Source organism: Sapajus apella, unplaced genomic scaffold (assembly GCF_009761245.1).
Source record: "Sapajus apella isolate SASKATOON/1434 unplaced genomic scaffold, GSC_monkey_1.0 scaffold35, whole genome shotgun sequence".
Taxonomy (NCBI): Eukaryota; Metazoa; Chordata; class Mammalia; order Primates; family Cebidae; genus Sapajus; species Sapajus apella.
Genome location: NW_022436975.1, coordinates 723,144 through 748,076, shown reverse-complemented (window position 1 = coordinate 748,076; position 24,933 = coordinate 723,144). Strand labels below are relative to the sequence as shown.

The 24,933-nt window shown below is 41.8% G+C and overlaps 1 protein-coding gene across 4 annotated transcripts in view; it reads left to right on the top strand.

Annotated features, from left to right (window-relative positions):
* PRKDC (protein kinase, DNA-activated, catalytic subunit) overlaps nucleotides 1–24,933 on the top strand; it is a 183,684-nt gene that overhangs the window by 56,625 nt on the left and 102,126 nt on the right. For all 4 annotated transcript variants that reach the window (XM_032296353.1, XM_032296350.1, XM_032296349.1 and 1 more), the window contains exons 27-38: nucleotides 2,222–2,448; nucleotides 4,141–4,235; nucleotides 5,911–6,010; nucleotides 7,479–7,612; nucleotides 12,286–12,534; nucleotides 15,255–15,478; nucleotides 16,489–16,697; nucleotides 17,063–17,195; nucleotides 17,939–18,097; nucleotides 19,484–19,687; nucleotides 23,484–23,669; nucleotides 24,059–24,163. In XM_032296353.1, coding sequence (XP_032152244.1) covers nucleotides 2,222–2,448; nucleotides 4,141–4,235; nucleotides 5,911–6,010; nucleotides 7,479–7,612; nucleotides 12,286–12,534; nucleotides 15,255–15,478; nucleotides 16,489–16,697; nucleotides 17,063–17,195; nucleotides 17,939–18,097; nucleotides 19,484–19,687; nucleotides 23,484–23,669; nucleotides 24,059–24,163 — 2,025 coding nt within the window. The remainder of the gene's footprint in view (nucleotides 1–2,221; nucleotides 2,449–4,140; nucleotides 4,236–5,910; nucleotides 6,011–7,478; nucleotides 7,613–12,285; nucleotides 12,535–15,254; nucleotides 15,479–16,488; nucleotides 16,698–17,062; nucleotides 17,196–17,938; nucleotides 18,098–19,483; nucleotides 19,688–23,483; nucleotides 23,670–24,058; nucleotides 24,164–24,933) is intronic.

Below are 24,933 nucleotides of genomic sequence, written 5' to 3'. Positions count from 1 at the left end.
AAGTAGAGACGAGGTTTCACCTTGTTGGCCAGGCTGGTCTTACTCCTGACCTCAAGTGATCCACCCACCTTGGCCTCCTAGAGTGGTGAGATTATAGGCCTGAGCCACTGCACTAGGCTGGCTGATGTGTATTTAGAAGTTTAACAAGTCACCTTTCAGAATCCCAAAATATGGCATGTAGCTGGATTATTTTCTTCTTTTTTATTTGTGAAATCATGTTGTAATGGACATGATGCCATATTTACTTTCTTGAGTGTTACTTTTAAATATCTGCAATGAAATGCTAGTTCTTAACGTTTTGTTCTGTTTCTGGGAGGATGGTTATAAGACCTGACAAGTTTCATCTACATTAATGGTGTGAGTGTGTGTGTGTGTGTGTGTGTGTGTGTGTGTGCATGTGTGTGGAGGGTGTAAGGAGTAAGAATGTTCTTAGACTTCATCAGTTGCGGTAGCTCTTAAAAAAGAAATACCCAGCTGATCACAGTGGCTCATGCCTGTAATCCCAATACTTTGGGAGGTAGAGTCAGGCAGATTGCTTGAGCCCAGGAGTTGGAGACCAACCTGGCCAACATGGAGAAACCCTGTGTCTATTAAAAATACAAAAATTAGCTGGGCTTGGTGGTATATACCTGTAGTCCCAGCTCCCCAGGTGGCTTCGGCATGAGAATAGCTTCAAACTGGGAGGCAGAGGTTGCAGTGAGCTGAGATTGCACTACTGCACTCCAGCCTGGGTGGCAGAGCAAGACTCTGTCTCAAAAACAAAAAATGAGAGGAATTTCTGATCATATCCGATTTTCTCCTGTACTCAGATTCATTAACTAAAGGACCCTGGAAACAGCAGTATGCCTTTTACACAGAACTCTGCTGATGCAGATAAGCAGCATCTTAGAATTTGGTCACCAGCTCACTGAGGGCAGAGGCAGTGAGGCCAGCTAAACTGTAGGGTCTTGATGATTATTTTACTACATTTTTTGAACCTGTGCAAATAAGTTTACATTGCCACACAGTCCTGGTTATGCTGCTGGTAGTGTACTCTGAGTGTGACCCTTCTTTGTAGTCATGCTACGGGTAGGAGAGAGTGACTGAATGTTCATTAGGGTGGCGACATGTTTATACCTGTAATTTAATTTCCTGCCGTGTCTACCAGTGAATCCTACCTATAATAAATACAGTTAATTAAAGTTAATTTATGGCTTATTTGCCTTCAGATGATTTCATTATAATATTTCTGTTATGAAGTTTTTATTTTAGTTGTTTCTGTTTCTTTTCTCCCTTTTGATCCTTGAAGGTAGATTAAGTTAAAGCTTCAGAAAGAAATCTGCTAAGTGAAATGAGATAGTTGAGGAAAGAAAAGGTAAAGAAGCAGTGTGAACTCGGTAGCACAGCAGTCAAGTGAAGGAGGGCCCTGTGTTTCCTGGTGAGAGCTGCCGTTCCCTGACAGCAGCACATGGAGTTGGTGACCTCTACTCTGAGAAGCAGGAAGCACTCCCTCCTCACATGCTCATGGCTTGTGTTACCTTTTTGAGTTCTAATTACCTCTGCAAGAAAGGATTTTGTATGTAGCAAATTACTGGAAGTGTTCGGCAAAACTCCCTCATTTCAGTTTTGAGTGCATATTTTTCAAGTTAAACTTTTCTTTATAGATCTGAGAGAACATCATACATAGAAGGAAACAAACCATTAAGCAGAATACATCTCTGTGTGGTCATTGGCCAAATGGCCATAACTCTTTTCGGCAGGTATTCAGTGCCTTTATGGGGGCTGCTCTTCATGCCTCCATAGCATTTTCCTTTATGGAACAGTATGGTTTCTTTGGAACTTCCAAGGGTCTTATTCTCTTTAACTTCAATATGCAAAGTGTCTCAGATGCTGTTACGGGGTAAAATCAGCAACCAGAATTCCTCAGAAATTCTTAGGATATAGCTATTTTTTTTTGGGGGGGGAAGGGAAAGATTGTTTTAATTAGTTTTCTCTCCCTTCTTCATGGATTTTGAGTTTATTAATTTGTTTAAAAGAAAATGTTTTCATTGTGTCAGAAGGAAATAGTTATTCAAGCCTAGATTCTGGATAAACTATGGAGATTAGTTTTACTAGTGTTTATTTTTTTCTTGACTAGAGCTATAAATTAATTTTAACATACTTTAGTTAGATAGATCAAGGGTATTCAGTTGTCAGTGGTTATAAGAATGGATACAATCAAGGTCTCTTTGTTTTCTTTCAGGATGGAATCGTGGACTCTGTTGACAGTACGTTAAGAGATTTCTGTGGTCAGTGTATTCGAGAATTCCTTAAGTGGTCCATTAAACAAACAACACCACAGCAGCAGGAGAAGAGTCCAGTAAACACCAAATCACTTTTCAAGCGACTGTACAGCCTCGCACTTCACCCCAATGCTTTCAAGAGGCTGGGAGCATCACTTGCCTTTAATAATATCTATAGGGAATTCAGGTTTGTAAGCTACACAACAAGGAAGCCTCTCCAAGGTGCTCTTTAAACTTGTGGTTTTGAAAAGTGACTTAGAGTTTCACTCTGTGTATCTGTATATTCATATATCCTGCATTTAGTAAATAATTATGTGCTGGATGCTGTGCTGTCTTCTGGGAAATAAAAGAGTTAAAATTCAGTTTGTACTCAAGAAGCTTGGAAACTGCTGAGAAATGTTTATAAACACTATCTCAGCAATATTGGAAGTGTAACAAAAGACATATATACAAGGGCTTTGGGTGCACAGATGAGGAGCAGCTAATCCGAAGTGAGCAGGTTAGCTGAGGCCTCTTGCTAGGGTTTCTATTGGAGATGAGACTTGAAGGATGAATGGAAGTCGGCCAAGGCATTTTGGTGGTGGGTAGAGATAAGAAACAGGAAGGTGTCTGAGGCGATAAAGGCCTTTCAGGTTTGGAGGCAGGTCCCGTCAGGCTGATGAGGAGGGCTCTGCCTGCTGTAGTGAGGAGCGTAGGCCACATCTAGTGACAGGATCTGTGGAGTAGTGGGTGCAGGGAGAGGTGCATTCAGATTTCCTTCTAAAATTCACTTGCTGGTAGCTGCGTGGAGAGTGAGTCTGAGTAGACTGAAGACTGGGACACCATTTCAGAGGTGAAGAAAAGAGGCCATTTCAGAGGTCCATGAAAAAAGACCAGTGGTCACTGACCTAAGGTAGTGGTGTTCATTCACTGATTCAGCATTCCTCATTAGAAATATGTGGCACATTTACCTGTGTAAGAAACCTCATATCCTGCACATGTACCCGTGAACTTAAAAGTTGGAAAGGAAAGAAAAAAAAAAGAATATGATGTGCCTGGCACGGAGCCCATGTTGGAGGCATAATGATACAGCCCTTTATGTGGGTTACATTTCAGAAGGACACATAGATAATAATCACATAGATAAGTGAGCATGTATGCAGACTCAAGGGACGGAGTCACTTGTGTATGGAAGCAGAGTGAGTGCTGCCCCTGATTCATGTAGCCTTTTTCTACTCTGTCATTGAAGAAGTATCTTTGAGGTATTTTTAGGTTGTTTAATGTTTTGTTTTGTGGGGTTGTTTTTTGAGAAAGAATCTCCCTCTGTCACCCAGACTGGAGTGCAATGGCATGATCTTGGCTCACTGCAACCTCGGCCTCCTGGGTTCAAGCAACTCTGTCTGCCTCAGCCTCCTGAGTAGCTGTAGGACTACAGGAGCCCACCACTGCACCCGGCTAATTTTTGTATTTTTAGTAGAGATGGGGTTTCACCATGTTAGGCTGGTCTTGAACTCCTGACCTTATGATCCGCCCACCTCAGCCTGTTGCTCAGACAAAAGTGCAGTGGCACCATCATGGCTCACTGTAGCCTCAACCTTCTGAGCTCAAGTGGTCCTCCTGCCTCAGCCTCCCATGTCACAGGTGTGCATCATCTCACTTAGCTAATTTTTAATTTTTTAAATTTTTGTAGAGACAAGGTGTCATTTTGTTGCCCAGGCTATTCTCAAACTCCTGGGCTCAAGTGATCCTTGTAGGCATGAGCTACCACACCCAGCTGAGCCTTTAAAAAAAAAACAAACATTTAATTAATGTGTATCTTCTTTAATTCCATTCCTTCTTTTCTTTGTCCTTCCTGCTTTATTGTTTTCTGAGGTCAGTTTTCCTCTTCCTTATTTTGCAGGGAAGAAGAGTCTCTGGTGGAACAGTTTGTGTTCGAAGCCTTGGTGATATACATGGAAAGTCTGGCCTTAGCACATGCAGACGAGAAGTGCTTAGGTATGTTTTGCCCCAGTGGTCTGTCTGCCTTACGGGTCTGAAGAGTTTCCCGAGTCAGGAGTTAAGACTTGTGTGATTCTCTCATAAGTTTTTTTTTTTTTTTTTCAAGTGTTCCATAAATCAATAAATGTGAAGGGAAGATAAACCCCTCCAGTGCCTCAAATCCAGCTTGTTAATGGTTTTTTTGCACCTTCATTCTCTTTGACTCACCATATATACTCCTGGTGGCCATTGAGCTTGACCCTGGTTGGTTGCAGATCCTGCTGAGGGCAGTGGGGACAATGAAGCCAGTCAGACACTGTGATGCTGTGATGACAGAACATGAAAATGTGTAGATGTGGTGCTGAAGAAGCTGGTATCACTGAGATGTAGTCAGTATCCCTGCAGTCAATCATGGTTTACTTAGAAATTGGGTCTCATTGCAGGACGGTGATAAAGCGATTTCATCCATGATGAAGGAATATTATAAAGATAATTAAGTCAGAAGTAGGCAAAGGTAGCTAAGAGTGAGTAATAAGTGATTATAATTAAATTCTATGCGAGAAGCTGTTAGGAACTGCCTAGAGTTGTTGAGCTAGAAGACTTCTTAACTTCCTGTCGGTACCAGCACATGATGTAGTTGGGGCACAGAGGCCAGGCATGTCAGTGACTGAAAGGGCCACATAGCTGTGGCAGGACTCTGTCACTGATACAGGTCTTGACTTTGTTTATTTTATTTTACTTATTTATTTTTGAGACAGAGTTTTGCTCTAGTTCCTCAGGCTGGAGTGCATTGGTGCAATCTTGGCTCACTGCAACCTCCGCCTACTGGGTTTAAGCGATTATCCTGTCTCATCCTTCCTATTAGTTGGGATTATAGATGCCCACCACCACGCCCAACTACGTTTTTGTATTTCTAATAGAGACGGGGCTTCACTATGTTGGCCATGCTGGTCTTGAACTCCTGACCTTACGATCTTTCCACCCTCGCCTCCCAAAGTGCTGGGATTACAGGCGTGAGCCACCAGGCCCGACCCTAGGTGAATTGTTTCATCAAGTGAAACTTTACTCTTTGTGTCATCACTGACATGTTTAAAAAAACATAGAAAACTTTTTCCTAGTGACACAGTTCAAAATAAGATGTATAAGCCTTCTTTCCTAAATAATTCCAGACTTCTGTTTGTGACTTCACCATCTTACATCTGTGTCGTTTTACAGAGGTTGTATTACCAAATTATACCATAGTTTATTCTGCATAGGAAGGGAGGTCAGGAGACTTAACACTCACTGCTTTAAAGTAACTGCATATCGAAGTCCACAGGTTCTGGCCTGGTATGTGGGTTTTGTAATACCTGCAAGTTCTTTCCCATCTCAGGTCCATTAGGAGAGGCTGTGCTTTGGGTGACTGAGATGTTGGTGGTACAGTTTTTAGTTAGGCGTGGCATTGCGTCATGTGTGTGCCTGTGCCTGTGTGTGTGTGCATGTACCATGCTATCCTGCAGTCTTAAATATGAGTTTGTGTTCAGTTTTGAATATGCAGTATAAATCATTTATCTAAATTTTTTATTCTTAGGGATGAAAACATTAAATCTATAGTAAAATTACCTTTTAAATTAAAAATGAGGCTAACAAATTTGTAAAAAGTAATCAGCTATATATACCTTCTTTGGAAATATATCTTTGTACAATTGAACAGGTACAATTCAACAGTGTTGTGATGCCATTGATCACCTATGCCGCATCATTGAAAAGAAGCATGTTTCTTTAAACAAAGCAAAAAAACGACGTTTGCCTCGGTAGGTGATCTTGCTTCCTTTTCCGTTTTTCCCCCCAACATAAAAGTAATTCTCAGCTAATAAAGGACAACCTGGAATGAATGTGTGGAAGCATAAGTAATTAGTCTAAACAAGGAATGTGGAAGTATGAAGAGTGCATTTTCCAAAAAAGTTAAAAAGCTTTATGTTTGAAAATACTTGGTTTACAGGATAAGGTATACGGTATTTGATCTGGATTGAGATAGTAGATACAAATTGAAAATTAGTTGTGTAACTGAGTTGTTTCATTTAATGTGCACTGATTTCGAATATGATTTTATGTGGATGATTTGACTAGAGTATGCATGAACCATTATTGAGTAAATTTTGAAGTATATGAACTGAATATTCAAGTAGTAATGTTTTGACAGACATGAAATTATAAAATTAGGAAGTAAAACTGCTTAGAGCCAAGGCTTGGGTGTTGGCCAGTAGTTTCCAGTTTTTGCCCTTATTCCATCCCAGTGGTGTTGCTTTCTCCAGTAGGGTGAGTGCTCTCCATCAGCCCCTTCAGATCTCTGCAGGGTGTCTGGGGATGTCTTTGTCCGTGCTAGTGCCACCACTCTGGAGAAGCACAGTCCCATGTAGACTGGTTGTTCATATTTTCTCTGTTGTTTTAAAGTTGATTTTTCCAGATTCTGTTAACTTACAATATCACTTTAGTTCATTGGTTGTAACCTTAGCATGCATTAGAATTGCCTGGAGATCTAGTTAAATCACAGATTGCTGGTTTGGCCCCACCCTCAATTTCTGTGTACATCTCGGGTAGGGCCAGATAACTTATAACAAGTGCAGAGGCAATGGTGGAACATCTGTCCAGGGACCACACTTTGAGAAGCACTGCTTTGCAAGGTACATTGCAAAGGAAACATGAAAATACTTAGTGCCATTCTTTTAGGAAGTGCTTTTTTTTTTTTTTTTTTGAGTTGGAGTCTCACCCTGTTACTCAAGCTGGAGTGGAGTGGCATGATCTCAGCCCACTGACACTTCTGCCTCCTAGGTTCAAGCAATTCTCCTACCTCAGCCTGCAGAGTAGCTGGGACTACAGGCATAATGCCATCATGCCCGGATAATTTTTGAATTTTTAGTAGAGACGGGGTTTCACCATATTGGCCAGGCTGGTCTTGAACTCCTGACCTTGTTGTGATCCACCCGCCTCAGCCTCCCAAAGTGCTAGGATCACAGGTGTGAGCCACTGTGCCTGGCCAAGAAGTGCTTTAAAATTTTTGGCCACATGAAAAAATGAACATGAGCAGCATTTAGGACCCATTTAACCTGTGTTATTTTGATTGTACTCTAATGATAATATATTAAAAATGAATTCAATGCCTTTTAGTGAGGTATCTGTGTGTGTGTGTGTGATAAACATGAGTTTATAAATTCTAGAGCCTTGATAACTGAATGTTGCATGTTGGAGAGGGACTAATAACAGTATGTTGTCTCTGTGCAGAGGTTTTCCACCATCAGCATCATTGTGTTTATTGGATCTGGTCAAGTGGCTTTTAGCTCATTGTGGGAGGCCCCAGACAGAATGTCGACACAAATCCATTGAACTCTTTTATAAATTCGTTCCTTTATTGCCAGGTATGGTGATCTGTATATTTTTTATTTCCCTACAGTTGGCTTTATTATCCCATTTAAAAGAAGTAAAGACGAGTTGAGTAATTGGGTGATCATTGCAGTTAACATGATAGTCAGTTAAGATTCAGAATATTAACAGTTGAGATAATACAGTTCTATTTCACTGTGTCGTTAAAAAGAAATTGCCAGCATCTTAAGTCTGAATGATCTCAAATCATTATGATGTTAAAGGAAAGCAGTGAACCTGTGCTTTTCAGTAATTACTAAAGCATTAAACTGCTTATGAAATGAAATAATTATGAGTTTCTTAGAAATGAATGTATTGTTCAATTTAGTCCATTAAGTCCAAACCCAGGTTTGTTAGTTTGGGGGTGGGGAAGCTGTGCTCGAGACAGAACAGGCCCTGACTTCCCCCACTGTGTGCTGTGTGGCAGTCCACAGCCCCATGCAGTGCTTGGAGTGCATCAGGCTAGATGGGTGCACTGGCTCCTTGGGAAAAGTTGGGTTGGAGTTCTGTCTGGGCTTTTTCTTCACGGAACAAGAGGGAGAAAGTTACTTTATATATTTCCGTGCTTCTAAAACTTAGAAGGACTCTGAATTTTGTTATAGGGCATATGATAATATTATATACTATAGAATATATATAAATACATACCATAATTGAATTTAATTATTTGATACATGCTATATGAATAATGTAGTGTAAATTTACTGTACTGTGTTATTTTACATATATAATAGAAATAGATATCTATATTTTAATCTAGATAGTTGTTTAAAAAACAGCATTTAAAAATTTATTATTATTATTATTATTATTATTATTATTTTTTTTTTTTGAGACGGAGTTTTGCTCTTGTTACCCAGGCTGGAGTGCAATGGCGCGATCTCGGCTCACCGCAACCTCCGCCTCCTGGGTTCAGGCAATTCTCCTGCCTCAGCCTCCCGAGTAGCTGGGATTACAGGCACGTGCCACCATGCCCAGCTAATGTTTTTGTATTTTTATTAGAGACGGGGTTTCACCATGTTGACCAGGATGGTCTCGATCTCTTGACCTCGTGATCCACCCGCCTCGGCCTCCCAAAGTGCTGGGATTACAGGCGTGAGCCACCGCGCCCGGCTTATTATTTTTTTTACTGAGATGGAGTCTTGCTCTGTCACCCAGGCTGGAGTGCAATGGCATGATCCCAGCTCACTGCAACCTCTGCCTCCCAGGTTCAAGCAATTCTCCTGCCTCAGCCTCTGGAGTAGCTGGAAGTATAGGAGCATGCTACCACACCCAGCTAATTTTTGTATTTTTAGTAGAGATGGGGTTTCACCATGTTGGCCAGGCTGGTCTCGAAGTTATAACCTCGTGATCTGCCCACCTTGGCCTCCCAAAGTGCTGGGGTGACAGGTGTGAGCTACAACGCCTGGCCTAGCATTTTAAATTTGCTTAATGTGTTTAGCTAATAATTTTTTTTTTTTTTTGAGACAGAGTCTCACTCTGTCACCCAGGCTGGAGTGCAGTGACGCAATCTTGGCTCACTGCAACCTCTGCCTCCCGGGTTCAAGCAATTCTCTGCCTCAGCCTCCCGAGTAGCTGGGATTACAGGCCCCGCCACCATGCCTGGCTAGTTTTTTATTTTTAGTGGAGGCGGGGTTTCACCATCTGGGCCAGGCTGGTCTTGAACTTCTGATCTCAGGACCACTTGCTTTGGCCTCCCAAAGTGTGGAATTACAGGCATGAGACACTGCACCTGGCCCACAATGTTTTTTTAATATGTTAAGTCATTCTCACAGTAACCCTGTGAAATTAGTCATTCAAAAGTGGACCAGTAGCTATGGAAGGGGTGGAGGACAGTGGGTGGCATTTTTTCCTTTTATTTAGTCGAAACTGAGACCCTGATATTATGTTGGTAGAGTTACTTATCAGCAGACCACTGTCTCACATTGAGTCTGTGACTGATAGCACACAAGATTTCTTGTGGTGTCAGCTGTACTAATCTCAGGCATTTCTAGTGCTATTCTCTTCTTTTTTTTTTTTTTTTTTGAGACGGAGTTTTGCTCTTGTTACCCAGACTGGAGTGCAATGGCGCGATCTCGGCTCACCGCAACCTCCGCCTCCTGGGTTCAAGCAATTCTCCTGCCTCAGCCTCCTGAGTAGCTGGGATTACAGGCACGCACCATCATGCCCGGCTAATTTTTGTATTTTTAGTAGAGACGAGGTTTCACCTTGTTGACCAGGATGGTCTCGATCTCTTGACCTCGTGATCCACCCGCCTCGGCCTCCCAAAGTGCTGGGATTACAGGCTTGAGCCACCGCGCCCGGCCGCTATTCTCTTCTTAGTTGCCTATGGTATGGACCTCATGTATTCTGAACTAAATAGACATCCATTTCTCGGAATTGTTTTGTTGGACAAAGGCTGCTAGGTAGTAGGTGAGCCTTGGTGCTTTTCCCAACATGTAATTTATATAACGTTAAGGAGCCTTCCTTGATTTATCTCTTCTGTGGCCTTCCAGTGTGTAGCCTCCTTTTTCCTTTGGTATCTGAACCCCCTAGTGGGTAATTTTGTTTTCTTTTTTTCCTTTTCAGTTTTAGAGACAAAATCTCACTATATTGTCCAGGTTGGACACAAACTCCTTGGCTCATGTGGTCCTCCTGCCTCAACCTCCTTAATAGCTGGGACTGCAGGTGTGCAGCATCTGTTTATTTTTTTTATTTTTATTTTTTTTGAGACGGAGTTTCACTCTTGTTACCCAGACTGGAGTGCAATGGCGCGATCTCGGCTCACCGCAACCTCCGCCTCCTGGGTTCAGGCAATTCTCCTGCCTCAGCCTCCTGAGAAGCTGGGATTACAGGCACGCGCCACCATGCCCAGCTAATTTTTTGTATTTTTAGTAGAGACGGGGTTTCACCATGTTGACCAGGATGGTCTTGATCTCTTGACCTCGTGATCCACCTGCCTTGGCCTCCCAAAGTGCTGGGATTACAGGTGTGAGCGACCGCACCCGGCTAGCACCTGTTTATTTTTAAGAAACAAGGTCTCACTTGTTGCCCGGGCTAGCTTGTAGTGACATGATTATAGTTCACTGCAGCCATAAACTAAGCTCAAGTGATCCTCCTGCCTCAGCCTCCTGAATAGCTGGAAACACAGGCGTATGCCACCAGGTCTGGCTAATTTTTAAATTTTTTTGTAGAGACAGTGTCTTGCTATTAATATGTTGCACAGGCTAGTCTTGAATCCTGGCTTCAAGCAGTCCTCATGCCTTGGCTTTCCAAAGTGCTGGGATTACAGTACGAGCCATGGCATCCATGTTCCTTCAGTGGTATTTAAGTGACTGTGTCAGGTGTCTCTTTAGGTCACTGTGTAGTGGCAGTGTTGGGTACATGAACACCCAGATCACAGTAGTACTTGATAACAGGCGCAGGATTGTCCCTCTGACATGTGTCCAAGAGAGGCATCTCCTGACGGCTTCTGAATACTGAGACTCAGTGTGGCCCAAGCCCAGAAACAGACAGCAGGTCTTCAGTGGAGACAAGGGAAGAAGCAAGGCTGGGCAGGCTCCCCGACCCCATGCATGCTTGTCTACATTTCAGCTTCTCTCTCTTCTTGTGTTGTTCCCTTGTCTGCTCTCTCTCCATCTGCCTTTTTATCATTTTTCTTCTGTCACTCTTGATGTAGAATTTAAATATCTTACTATTTGTAATTTTGCTCATCATTATAGATTTGTCTCTTAGTGGAAGTAACAGAATACTTCCTCCTCTTAATATATAAAATGTTCTCTCATTTTTTTTTTTTTTTTTTTTGAGATGGAGTCTTGCTCTGTAGTCCAGGATGGAGTGCAATGGTGTGATCTTGTCTCATTGCAGGCTCCCCCTGGTTTACACAATTCTCCTGCCTCAGCCTCCTGAGTAGCTGGGACCACAGGCGTGTACCACCGCGCCTGGCTGATTTTTGTATTTTTAGTAGAGATGGGGTTTCACCATGTTGGTCAGGCTGGTCTTGAACCCCTGACCTCAAGTGATCCGCCCATCTCGGCCTCCACTGAGCCACCGTCCCCGGCTGAGTGTTCTCTTCTTAATATATCAGAGATACCTGTTTTGAATTCTTCATTAGAGTCAGAATGCTTTGATCTTTTCAGTGCTACTGATTTCAGAGCATACAAAATGTAATTTTATTTATTTGTTTTTTGATTTAGAGGAAGTTTAATATTTAAAAGAAAATTTCCTGGAAAAACCAGATCATTTGATTCTCTTATTTAACAAATGCTGCATTTACTGTGTGGTAGATGTTATTCTAAGCACATGTTCAAATGTTAACTACTTTAATTCATCTGATCTTTGTAACAGCCCAAGAGGTGGATATTATTGTTGTTATTTGCACAAGTTGTTTTGTTTCTTAAAGAAATAATTTTTAAATAAAAAGACAGGGGAAAGAGTATTAGTATGCTGCTATTCCAAATTGTGTCAACTGTTTTTATAATGTTTAAGGAACCTGAAGAGAATGGCTGTGGTGGAAATACCTTCTTGGAAGTAATTACAGTGAGACAAGTTGAATCCATAATAAAATGAAACAAGATTGTCCCACATTATTTTGAAAATTTAGGTACAAAGATTAGACTAAAGAAATGGAGGTATGTGGGAGTTATTTATGTGTCTGTATTTTAATCTTGTTTCTTTGTCTTGCTTGTAGGCAATAGATCCCCTAATTTATGGCTGAAAGATGTTCTCAAGGAAGAAGGTGCCTCTTTTCTCATCAACATCTTTGAGGGGGGCGGCTGTTGCCAGCCCTCAGGGATCCTGGCTCAGCCCACCCTCCTGCACCTGCGGGGGCCATTCAGCCTTAGGGCCACGCTTTGCTGGCTGGACCTGCTCCTGGCTGCACTGGAATGCTACAACACGTTCATCGGGGAGAGAACTGTGGGGGCGCTCCAGGTCCTAGGTAGGTTGCCCTTGCCTCATGCTTGTGTGTGTGGTGCTGCCAGGGTCACCCTGGGCAGCAGCTCTGTCAGGTCAGAATCCCAGTGACATGATGACAGGTTCTGTGTGGCTGCCTTGCCTGCTCTTTCATGTCACCTCACCGTGAGGGTTCCTTCCTTCACACTTCAAAGTTGACAAATACAGTTTTTCTCATAGCTTTATATACGTGAAAAAGTTATACTTTTTGGTGTGTTGTAAATGTTGACATTTTAAATATACAAAACTTAATTTTACTTGAAAAAATATGTTCTTTGGACAATAAATACTGTAGCAGTTTTATATTCAACATCATTGGCTTGAAAATATAGCTGCTTTATTGGAAATTATGTAGAGTACCTGAATTCATATTTTCATTCCATACCCTTCAAATGATTTTATCCTAAAGTATTAAATTTTATGCTTAAGATTTTACTATATCCCTATCTATGTCTTTTTAATGAAAGGGTATACATATTTAAAGATTGCTTGGCCGGGCGCAGTGGCTCACGCCTATAATCCCAGCACTTTAGGAAGCTGAGTCAGGAGGATCACTTGAGCCCGGGAGTTTGAGACCAGCCTAGGCAACATGGCAAGACACTATCTCTGCAAAAAGTACAAAAGTTAGCCGGTTTTGGTGATGTATACTTGTGGTCCCAGCTACTAGGGAGTCTGAGGCGGAAGGATTGCTTGAGCCTGGAAGGTTGAGGTTACACTGAGCTGTGATTGTGCCTCTGCACTCCAGCCTGGCCGACAGAGTGAGACCTATCTCAAAAAATTTTTTTGGCCAGGCGTGGTGGCTCATGCCTGTAATCCAAGCACTTCAGAGGCCAAGGCAGGCGGAGCACCTGAGGTTGGGAGTTCAAGACCAGCCTGACCAACATGGTGAAACCCTGTCTTAGAAAAAAAAAATAAAAATAAAATTTTTTTTTCTTCTGTTATTATTACATTTGTTATTAGTGCACATTACATTTTTTACTTCCAGAATAACATAAATATAGCAGTTTTAATAGTTATTACATATAAAATATAAAATTATGTGGTTGGAATTCTACTTTTATTTGTATAGATTTTCATATTAAAAAATACTGTTCATGGTCAGACATGGTGGCTCTTGCCTGCAATCCCTGCAGTTTGGGAGGCCGAGGTGGGAGCATCACCTGAGATCAGAAGTTTGAAACTAGCCTGGCCAACAAGACAAAACCTCGTCTCTGCTAAAAATACAAAAATTAGGCATGGTGACAGGTGCTAGGTACAGTGGCAGGTGCCTGTATTCCCAGCTACTTGGGAGGGTGAGGCACGAGAATTGTTTGAATCTAGGAGGCGGAGGTTGTGGTGAGCCAAGATCAAACCAGTGCACTCCAGCTGGAGTGACAGAGTGAGACTTCGTCTGAAAAAAAAAAAAAAAAACTTGTTCGCATAAATAAATGCCATATTTGATTTATTCTAAAATACACATTGTCCCACATTTAACAGATCTGTGGTTGCAGTGTGTCTTACAATCCAATATTCTGTTGGATTCAAGGATATTTGGTTTTTGAGAATATGTTTTTTTAAAATTATACTTCCTCGGGTACATGTGCAGAACATGCAGTTTGTTACATAGGTATACACGTGCCGTGGTGGTTTGCTGCATCTCTCACTCCTACATCTACATTAGGTATTTCTCCTAATGCTATCCCTCCGCTAGCCCCCCACCCTTCGACAGGCCCTGGTGTGTGATATTTCTTAATATGTTCTCTCAATTCTTGGAATACATCAAAATACATGTTATCAAAATTATTTTTAATGCTTTCAGTTGACAATTTGATTGATTTTCCTTAAATTATATTGGAAACAAAGAATTAGAAATGGTGAGACTTAAAAAAAGGCTTTCCTACCCAATCATTGCCTTTACTCACTCTTTCAACAGTACAAAATTATTTTAAATTGTCCCTCAGGGCTCTGAAGGGCTGTGGACCTTGGAGTAATAGACGATAGTTAAAGTGGAGAGACGTGAGGGTGGATCTGTCTTTGGTTAAGCAGGAGAGTCCTGATGAACAGGCTGAGATGGGAGAGGAGAACCAGCTCCAGGGTGTTTTCAGACAAACGAGTTTTATGAAAAAGCCCATTGGAGAATTGATCTGAAAGCTGATTTGGTATGATGACTGGTGCCTGTCCACACCTGCTTGAAGACTGCTCCGTAATTTGTTCCTGTCCTTTGAAGGACAATTAAGATTTTTAATTTTTTTATTATTAAAAATAATGCTAAAAGGAACATTCTTAGAAATGATTATCTCTGCAATTCTGTAGTCATTAAGTTAAATTTTCAGTGCTAGATAAAGCATAATGAGTTTTTAAACATTTGATAGAAATTGGCATGCATATTTTTAAAAACTTGGTATGAATTGCCAAAATGCCCTTTAAAATGATCATAATAATTTATCTTCTCACATGTAATGTTTGAGAATCAAGACCTGATCTTCCGTAAATGTGTCCTTACGGGATGAGTCTGTAGTTCAATTCTGTTTAGGTTGTGTTAATTTTGAAATGAGAAAAAATAACTGCCAACTTTATTCAGCTGTTATTAAGCTGTTTGTTTCTTTTGAAAAGTTGTGAATTTTTACTGAGTGAATATCCTACCTATACTTAGAGAACCAATTTTATATTAATCTTAGTGGAGTTGAAAGGAAGCATAAATTAATGTTTTCATATAATTGCTTCTAGGTATTGAAGCACAGTCTTCACTTTTGAAAGCAGTGGCTTTCTTTTTAGAAAGTATTGCTATGCATGACGTTATAGCAGCAGAAAAGTGCTTTGGCGCTGGGGCAGCAGGTACCACACCAGGCCCACAAGAGGCAGAAAGGTACAACTATAGCAAATGCACCGTTGTCGTTCGGATTATGGAGTTCACCACAACTCTCCTGAACACCTCCCCCGAAGGATGGAAGGTAGGCTGTCCTGCTGCTCTGTTAATTTGAGCTCAATATTTGGTACCGGGAAAATACTTCAAAGGTTCCTGTTAGAAGGCGTTTTGACTTTTTAGAAAAAATCATTATTCTATTTCATCCTTTCAATCCAGCTTTTCCTGACTCCAGGAAGAAACAGGAAGAGAAGCCCCGGTTTTGGCTTTTCTAAAACTTTTCATTGTCAGAAGAGTTATCTGTCAAAATAAATTTGTCAATTTATTTTAGTTGTCAAAAAATGTATTTAGGGTATACAGCATGATGTTTTGATATGGTTTGCCTTGTGGAATTGCTGAATTAAGCTAATTAATGTATCTGTTACCTCACATACGTAACATTTTTTTGTGATGAGAACATTTAAAATCTATTTTCTTAGCAGTTTTCAAAATTACAATGCATTGTTATTAACTAAGGTCATGATGATGAACAATCTACTCTTGAAACATGAAACTTTGCATGTCCTTCAGAGTTTCATTGTGTAAATAAAATACAATATAGTTTTTTCTAATTGTTTTATTGGATGCTGTATTTTTGTACTATGATCAGACATCTACCTTAGGAAACACACATTAGCAAATATTTATACATGTATCCGTGAGCTTTATTGTGTAAGCAAACTCCAGTCAGTTCATCCATGAATCTCTACCATGTGCCTGTGGCATACCAGGCCCTGGGATGCAGCAGTCCCCTAAGTCACAGGTTGGGAAACTGTGTCCATTGGCACTACCTCACCTTTTGCCTGCTCTGCAAATATAGGAGCATGGTCATGCGCCTCTGTCCACCTGTTGTCCGTGCTGCTTTCTTATGCATAAGGAGTTGCAGCAGAGACGACCTAGCCCGCAAACCTCAAGTGTTTACTCTGCCCCTATTTTACAGAGAAACTCTGCCCACTCTTTCCCTAGTCAGGCAGAAATTCCCAACTTCATGGGCCCTGCACTCTGGTGAAAATAGAAATGCTGGCTGATGAAGTATGTTTATCAAACCATCTGTTATAGCTCCTGAAGAAGGACTTGTGTAACACACACCTGATGAGAGTCCTGGTGCAGACGCTGTGTGAGCCTGTGAGCGTAGGATTCAACATCGGAGACGTCCAGGTTATGGATCATCTTCCTGATGTTTGTGTGAACCTAATGAAAGCGCTAAAGATGTCGCCATACGAAGATATCCTAGAGACCCACCTGAGAGAGAAAATAACAGCACAGAGGTGGGCACTTGGGTCACATTCAGGGATGTGTTGTCTTGGAATTTCAGGTCTTAGTATGTTCCCGTGTAAGTGCAGCTGCTCCTGCTTCCTCAGGTAAGGCTCATATCAGTGGGATGTTTGCTGCCAGTGACCTCAGCAGTTGTTTAGAAATTACATTTAACCAGTGCCTTCCCTGCACCAAGCTTCAGCAAACTTCAGACGCGGCTAGCACCATGTTTGATCTCCACACTAGCTTAGGGTGTGTGGATTATATTAGGTGTTGCCTCTGTTTGCTTTCATAACAGTGCAAACATTTTTCTCAGAGTATCTTGATAATTTAACGAGATCAGAGCTCACCTAGTTTACTGTTTTTCTCGAATGGCCAGGATTGAGGAGCTTTGTGCCGTCAACTTGTATGGCCCTGATGCACAAGTGCACAGGAGCAGGCTGGCTGCTGCTGTGTCTGCCTGCAAGCAGCTTCACAGAGCTGGGCTTCTGCATGGTATATTACCATCTCAGGTAATTATAACCTATTTGTTTTTACATGTCTTTGAGCTTTAGTATGATAATTAGTGTATTTATTTATATTCTTAGTTAAATATCCTTTATGTATTGAGCATGAGAGTTACAGAAATACTTGCTCTAGGATCAGTATAAATAAGAAAACAAATGTAAAAATTTATAAACGTAAATGAAAGCAAAATAAAGGACATTTGAATACTTCCAGGGCAGCTTTCTGAAAAATTTTAAGAACTGCTGTTGTGCCTTTGTGGCAAGACAACACAAATGAAGAATCTAGCATAGAAAGCAAGGTTGAGCCAGATGTAGTGGCTCATACCTGTAATCCCAGCACTTGGGGAGGCTCAGATGGGAGGATCGCTTGAGGCCAGAAGTTTGAGACCAGCCTGGGCAACATGGCAAGAATTCATTTCTACACAAAATTAAATTAAAAACCAAAAAACCTCACAAAATCCAGGAATCGGTGGACCTCTAGTCCCAGCTACTCAGGAAGCTGAGGTGGAAGCTTGAGGCTGCAGTGAGCCATGATTGTGCCACTGTACTCCAGCCTGGGCAATAGAGTGAGACCCTATCTCAAAACAGCAAGAACAACAAAAACAAAGTTGAATTAAAATTTTTCTGAATATTGGAAGGTAATTGTCAGTGCTATCTACAGTGGGATTTTTATTTAATGAGGAGTGAAATTGTTTTTTTTTCTATGAAATATCTTTTTGCTAGGCATTTCAGTGTTGGCTTTGTTTTAGTCCACAGATCTGCATCATTCCCTTGGCATAGAACTTCTTACCCTGGTTTATAAAAGCATTGCTCCTGGAGATGAGAGACAGTGTCTGCCTTCTCTAGACCCCAGTTGTAAGCAGCTGGCCACCGGACTTCTGGAGTTAGCCTTTGCTTTTGGAGGACTGGTAGGAAAGACCTCAGCATGCTGCATTCTCCTACTAATGGAAATACATATCTCACTTGCAGGTGTCGCTAGATACTGGCATTTGGGTAGTAAGGTCTTAGCTGGACAAGTACTGAATGATTAACATGAGCTGACTTTCTTTCTAAAAGATTATTTTTTCAGTAGTTTAAGAAAAAAAAACAACGGAATAGAACAACATTCTTTTAATATTGAAGTTTTGTCTCTCCTACTTTGTTTCCAAAAGGAATTAGCTAGAGAACGTTTTGTGACTATGAAACTGAGCTGTATTGACATGTGGCCTCTTCTCTCCTTGGTGGTCCTTCACATGGATGATTGGGACGGCCTCTGAAGGATAATCCCAGAGGCTCCAAAAAAAAAAATTCTCATGACTTCTTGGAACCATGCTGGGCTGGCCTTAAATAGTTACTGCTGTAGCTGAGATCTGCAGCTAGCCCTCTGTGTTCACTCCATCCCAACTTCTTTTCTTCTGTAGCAGAAACCCCCTTTTCACCCCTTTGTCCGGTTAATGTAGACAATTAACATATTTAAATTATCTAAAAATACTCACCCTTACTAGACTTTACCCTCAAAGCAACAGCACTGGGTGGGCATATGGCTTGATCCCAGGAGTTTCAGAATAGCCTGGGCAACATAGTGAGACTCTGTCTCTAAAAAAAATTTAGGTACGTGTGGTGGCATATGCTTGTAGTCCCAGCTACTCCGGAAGCTGAGGTAGAATATAGCTTGAGCCCAGGAAGTGAAGGCTGTAGTGAGTCATGATCATGCCTCTGCACTCCAGCCTGGGCAACAGAGTGAGACCCTGTTTTTGAAAAACGACAAGGCTGGGCATGGTGGCTGATGTCTGTAATCCTAGCACTTTGGGAGGCCAAGGCAGGCGGATTGCTTGAGGTCAGGAGTTTGAGACCAGCCTGAACAAAATGGTGAAATGCCATCTACTAAAAATAGAAAAATTAGCTGGGTGTGGTGGTATGCGCCTGTAATCCCAGCTACTTGGGAGGCTGAGGCAGGAGAATTGCTTGAACTCAGGAGGTAGAGGTTGCAGTGAGCCGAGATGGTGTCACGGCTCTCCAGCTGGGCAACGGAGCAAGACCCTGTCTCAAAAAAATAATATAAAAAACAACAAGATTTTTTGGGTTTTCGCAAGAAATATGGGTCAAGGAAGATTTCTTTCCCAAAATGAAACCTAGAAAATGGAGGCTAGTTGAAATATATACAATTTCAACTTGAATCCAGGCTTCACATATCAGGCTCTTTTTAGACTTTACTGCGTCATTTTCCAATTTCAAAGTTATCAGTTGCCCAAGGGTCTTTCTGTGCCATGCAAAGATGTGCCCCGGTTATGGTACCTCTCCTTTCTTCTTTCCAGTGTGAGCGCCTTGTGAGTCTTCTCCTGAACCCAGCACTGCTGTCCACACCATCCTTGAGCAGCTCACAGAGCAGCGTCATCCACTTCTCCCATGGGGAGTATTTCTATAGCTTGTTCTCAGAAACGATCAACACGGAATTGTTGAAAAATATGGATCTTGCTGTATTGGAGCTCATGCAGTCATCAATGGATAATCCCAAAATGGTAACAAAATTTTCCTTTAAGTAAATATTTTCTTTTCTTTTCTTTCTTTCTTTCTTTGTTTGAGACGGAGTCTTGCACTGCTGCCCGGGCTGGAGTGCAGTGATGCAATCTTCGCTGACTGCAACCGCCTCTGCCTCCTGGGTTGAAGTGATTCTCCTGCCTCAGTGTCCCAAGTAGCTGGGATTGATTGCAGGCACTCGCCAGCATGCTTGGTTAGTTTTTTATGTTTTTAGTAGAGATGGGGTTTCCCTATGTTGGCCATGCTGGTCTTAAACTCCTGTCCTCCTGATCTGCTCACCTTAGCCTCCCCAACTGCTGGGATTACACTTGTGAGCCACCGTGCCTGGCCAATATTTTCTTATGTAATGCTTATAAAAAGGTTGCTATATTCCTGAAATATTTCGTTAAAATATGACAAGATTCTTTTTCTAGAAGGTTAAAAGCTCTTTCTTTTAACAAACTCAAAAAAAAACCCCAAAACACACCTTTTATCAATAGTTAACGAATGTTAGGCCAGGCTTGATGGCTCACCCCTGTAATCTCAGCACTTTGGGAGGACAAGGTGGGCAGATCACCTGAGGTCAGGAATTCGAGACCAGCCTGGCCAACATGGTGAAACCTTGTCTCTATTAAAAATACAAAAAGTTAGCTGGGTATGTTGGTGCATGCCTGTAATCTCAGCTACTCAGCAGGCTGAGGCAGGAGAATTGCTTGAACCCAGGAGGCGGAGGTTGCAGTGAGCTGAGATCATGCCACTGCACTCCAGCCTGGGTGACATAGGGAGACTTTGTCTCATAAAATAAAATATAGTTAATGTTCTTATCAGATGCTGAAACATTTTTTGTGTTCTCTCATGCTTTGCAAATTTCTAAGCCTCAGTATTATGAAGCAGAGCTATGCACGATATAGATGTTTGCCAAAATGTGGCCTTGGAGCTTATAAACCCGTCCTGGGGCCCAGAGGTGGCTTTGTGTTCATACCAGCTGCAGGCGGGTCTCCGTGCCCCGTTAGACCTCTCTGCTCTCAGCTCTCTCATAGCCTTGATGCTGGGTTATCATTTTCTGCATGTCCCTGCTGTGTCTCCCTTCCCCCTCACATCAGCTTTCTGGAGATCAGTATTTAATATACCGTTGACTTTCATTTGCTGAACTTCTGGGATTTTGAAATCTAACCTGCTCTGTGGACAGAAACTGTTAACTGTTCGTATGTCCAGTTTAAGGGAGAGTACATGATTTCCTAAGTTGAGCTTTTATTGCAAACAGTGCTTGTCTGTTGTAGGGGAGTCTTTAGTGATAGATTGCTAGGAATTTGTATTTTTTTTTTAAAGTTAGAAATAAAATCATAGTAGATGACATTCAGATTTAACATTCTGATTTTGTAAACTGTAACCTCTGATGGAAATGATAGAAAAATTATAAACGTTTACCTCTATTCTTTTCCCAAATTTCTCTAAAGTAACAGAATGGGATTTAGAAAAGCACCACTATAATCTCAAAGGACATGGAGAAAAGGATTTCCAAGAGTGACAAGAGCTGTAAATCGAAAGGACAGGTGTGGCAGATTGCATGCAGAGTCTGAGATAGCTGTGGGGTGATACAGCCTTTGGAAGATGGGGTCTGCACTGGCTGAACCCCAGCAGGGCAGGCATGGGAGCAGGGGTGGGCAGGGGCTGAGAAGAGAGGATTGGGGGAAGGCCAGCTCTCCCTTGCAGGGCAGCCTCCTGCTGTTGGGATCCTCCCCAAATGAGGAGAAGGGGCAGGGGCAATGACTCTCTGGTAAGGATAGAGACCTCTAGACTGGAGGTTTCTGGCATGGCTGAATATACGGATCCCATCAGGAAAAGGGGGAAGTTAAGTGCACGCCTTCCTAAATTCTAGACTTTGAGGCTGTCTGCCCTTTCCCTCCAAATACTTTCAGTTCAGCATCAAGAATATCCTGACAAGCCCTAAGAGAAAATAAAGATGCAGGCATTATAGCCACCTGGGTCAGCGACAGTGATCCTCCCCACCAGTGAGCCTTGCACGCTGCACAGCGCTTCCAGCGGGGTCCTACCTGTGAGCCAGTAGACCAGCGGGCCAGGCACCTGAGGAAAGGAACGCGAGAGGGCGCAGCAGGACACAGGCAACTGTGGCAAGGCCTGTTCAGTGAGATGGAAGTGTTAGGCGGAGACAAAACTGAAAGACGAGACTGTACTGCACCTGTGAAATAAGAATTGCTATCAAGAATGAACGTCAGAACAGAAAAGTTCTCTTGGGAATTAAGCATAGGCATCAGAAATTAAAAATGAAATGGGTCGAGAGTGAAAAGACAAAAAAAAACACGAGAGAAATGAGGAGGAGACGGGTTTCATGCACAAGATGGAGCAGCAAGGCCTTGGCTCCAGAGAGCAGGGGCCAGGAGAGGCATTTGCTGAGGACACAGCTCCAGAGGAGCCCAGAAGCACAGGCCTTGAGTTTCCAGGGGGAAGAAGGCCATGAGGTGTCCAGCATGGTGCATAGAAATAGCTCAATGTGTGGAACACATTTCTTGAGAATTCAGAACCCTGGGGTTTTAGCACAAGAAAAAATTCTCAGGTTTACACTGGAGAAAAGGCAGTTATGTGTGAGGGATCTAGAAATTGAATGACCTGTGCCTTTTTAGCAGCAGTATGGACACTGCAAGACTTGAACCAAATTTCTTCCACAATTCATGAAATGAATCTCCAGCCTAGAGTTCTGAATCCAGCTGGATTATCTATTATGTCAGAGTCGAATGCAGATGTTTTAGACTGCTGGATCCCCAAGAGGTCCCTTCGTACTCTCATCAGGATGCTGCTGGGTGGAGAGTGATCAGGCAGTGAGCCAAGAGAGGGGAGGGTGCTGGATGCAGGACGTTGGCCCCGCACAGAGGCATGGATGGCCCAGCACCGACATTGCAGATCAGGAGCTGAGTCGCCACAGAGATGGGGCAGATAGACCTGATAGGCTTAGAGGGCTTTCAGCAGTTTCATAACTTGGGATGATGAATTAATGACAGACACACTGAAAACAATGAAAGCAAACAATTAACTTCAGGAAGTACAAAATGTGCAAAAAGGGAAGGCCATTGTTTCTGCTTGAAACATTGTGAAAAATGTTTATATAGTCAGAATGACAGGAATAGTGAATGTTAATGTGATCAAAATTAGCCTGTCACTCTGTCACAGGAGTGGTGGAGTGACGGAAATGTGTGTGTGTGTATGTGTGTGTGTGTGTGTGTGTGTGTGTATAATGGTAGTTGAACAGGAAGTGTGTGTTTGTGCGTGTGCTTGTTTGCTAGTATGTGTGCCTATATAGTGGTGGTGGGACTGGAAGTATGCACTTGTATCCATGTTTGCTTGTTTGTGTACACCAATGTGTGCTTATGCATGCATGTACAGTGGCGGTGGGACAGAAGTGTGCATATGTGCATATTTATGTGCTTGTGTGTGTATACTTGTGTGTGCTTATATGTGCATGTACAGTGCTCTTGGTGGTGACAGAAGAGAGCTGACCCCTTTTTCAAATGGAGTTCTGTCAAGACTCTCCAGCCTAGGAAAGCCAGGAGCAGCTGGATGAGCCTGATGACATAGCTAAGACCATCCTGTACTTTCTACGGAAAAACTATGGTTAAAGTGCACCTCAAATCAAACTTGAGCAGTTTTGAAGTAAACATCTATTAATAGAAATATCTTCTTTATTTTCCAAGAATAGCTTTGAAATGAAAGTAAATTTTGTTTTCTATCTGTCATTTTTAAAATTAAAAATTTTCCTTCACTCTCACCATCAAATTGTCTCAGGTGAGTGCCGTTTTGAACGGCATGCTAGACCAGAGCTTCAGGGAGCGAGCAAGCCAGAAACACCAAGGACTGAAACTTGCGACTGTAATTCTGCAGCACTGGAAGAAGTGTGATTCATGGTGGGCCAAGGATTCCCCTCTCGAAAGTAAAATGGCAGTGCTGACCTTACTGGCAAAAATTTTACAGGTATTTTGAGATTCCTTAAAAAGGCAGTTATGTTTGTTCTTCTGTAACTTTTGTCTTTAAAATTTGATGGAGGTTGCTCCAAAAGCTCATTGGTTTGACAAATAAGAAAATATTTTGACCGGATAGTTGTTTATGTATACCTTACTTTTTAAAGTTTTTCCAATATTATTTATTAGACTTATTGTTTCTTCTGCTTTATCTTTTTAAAGCACCTCTGCATGTATTGTCTTGAAAGTATTAAAATATTTTACAATAAGCTTGTGAAAATATTATTGAAGCCCAAAATTAAATTTATATTTCATTTCTAAAATTTAAACATTTGAGCAATGGGTTAAAGAAACAGAGACGTGATATACAAATGTGTCCTGTTTTTCTTTTCCCTCCTGTAGATTGATTCGTCTGTATCTTTTAATACAAGTCATGGTTCATTCCCTGAAGTCTTTACAACATATCTTAGTCTACTTGCTGACACAAAGCTGGATCTACATTTAAAGGTAAATAGTGAAATATTTATTTTTTTGGATTACATTCTCTTTCCTTTTTTTTTATTTTTGCATATTTGTGATGTTTTTTGTTTTTTTATTATGGAAAATTTCAAACATGTTGAAAAATAGACTAGCACAGTAATCCTCCTGTACTGATGAGCCCAGTCTCGATAACCAGCCTGTGTGGGCCTATTTGTTTCACCTGTGCAGTCACCCCACCCGTCAACTGGCCGGGAAGGCCAAGCGGGCGGGGCATGTTATCTGATCTGTACCTGCTTCAGTTCAGTGTGTCTTTCCAAGACAGAAGAACATTTCATTCATTCATTCTTTCTTTCTTTCTTTCTTTTTTTTTTTTTTTTGGAGACAAGAGTGTCACTCTGTTGCCCAGACTGAAGTGCAGTGGCACAATCCTGGTTCAGTGCAACCTGCACTTCCCGGGTTCAAGTGAGTCTCATGCCTCAGCCTCCCGAGTAGCTGGGATCACAGACATGTGCCACCAGGCCAGGCCAATTTTTGCATTTTTAGTGTATTTCACCCTAGTGGCCAGGCTGGTCTCAAACCTCAAGTGATCCACCTACCTCAGCCTCCCAAAGTGCTGCAATTACAGATGTGAGATGCGATGGCCCGAGAACAGTTCTTTTAAAATATAGGATTGTCATATTTGTATGAATTAAAATTTGTGTTTGCATACATACGATTTAAATTGGCTTTTTGGGATTGCGATAATGACTTTATTACTCATTTATTAAATACTATAAAACTTATTGGTGATTTTTAGG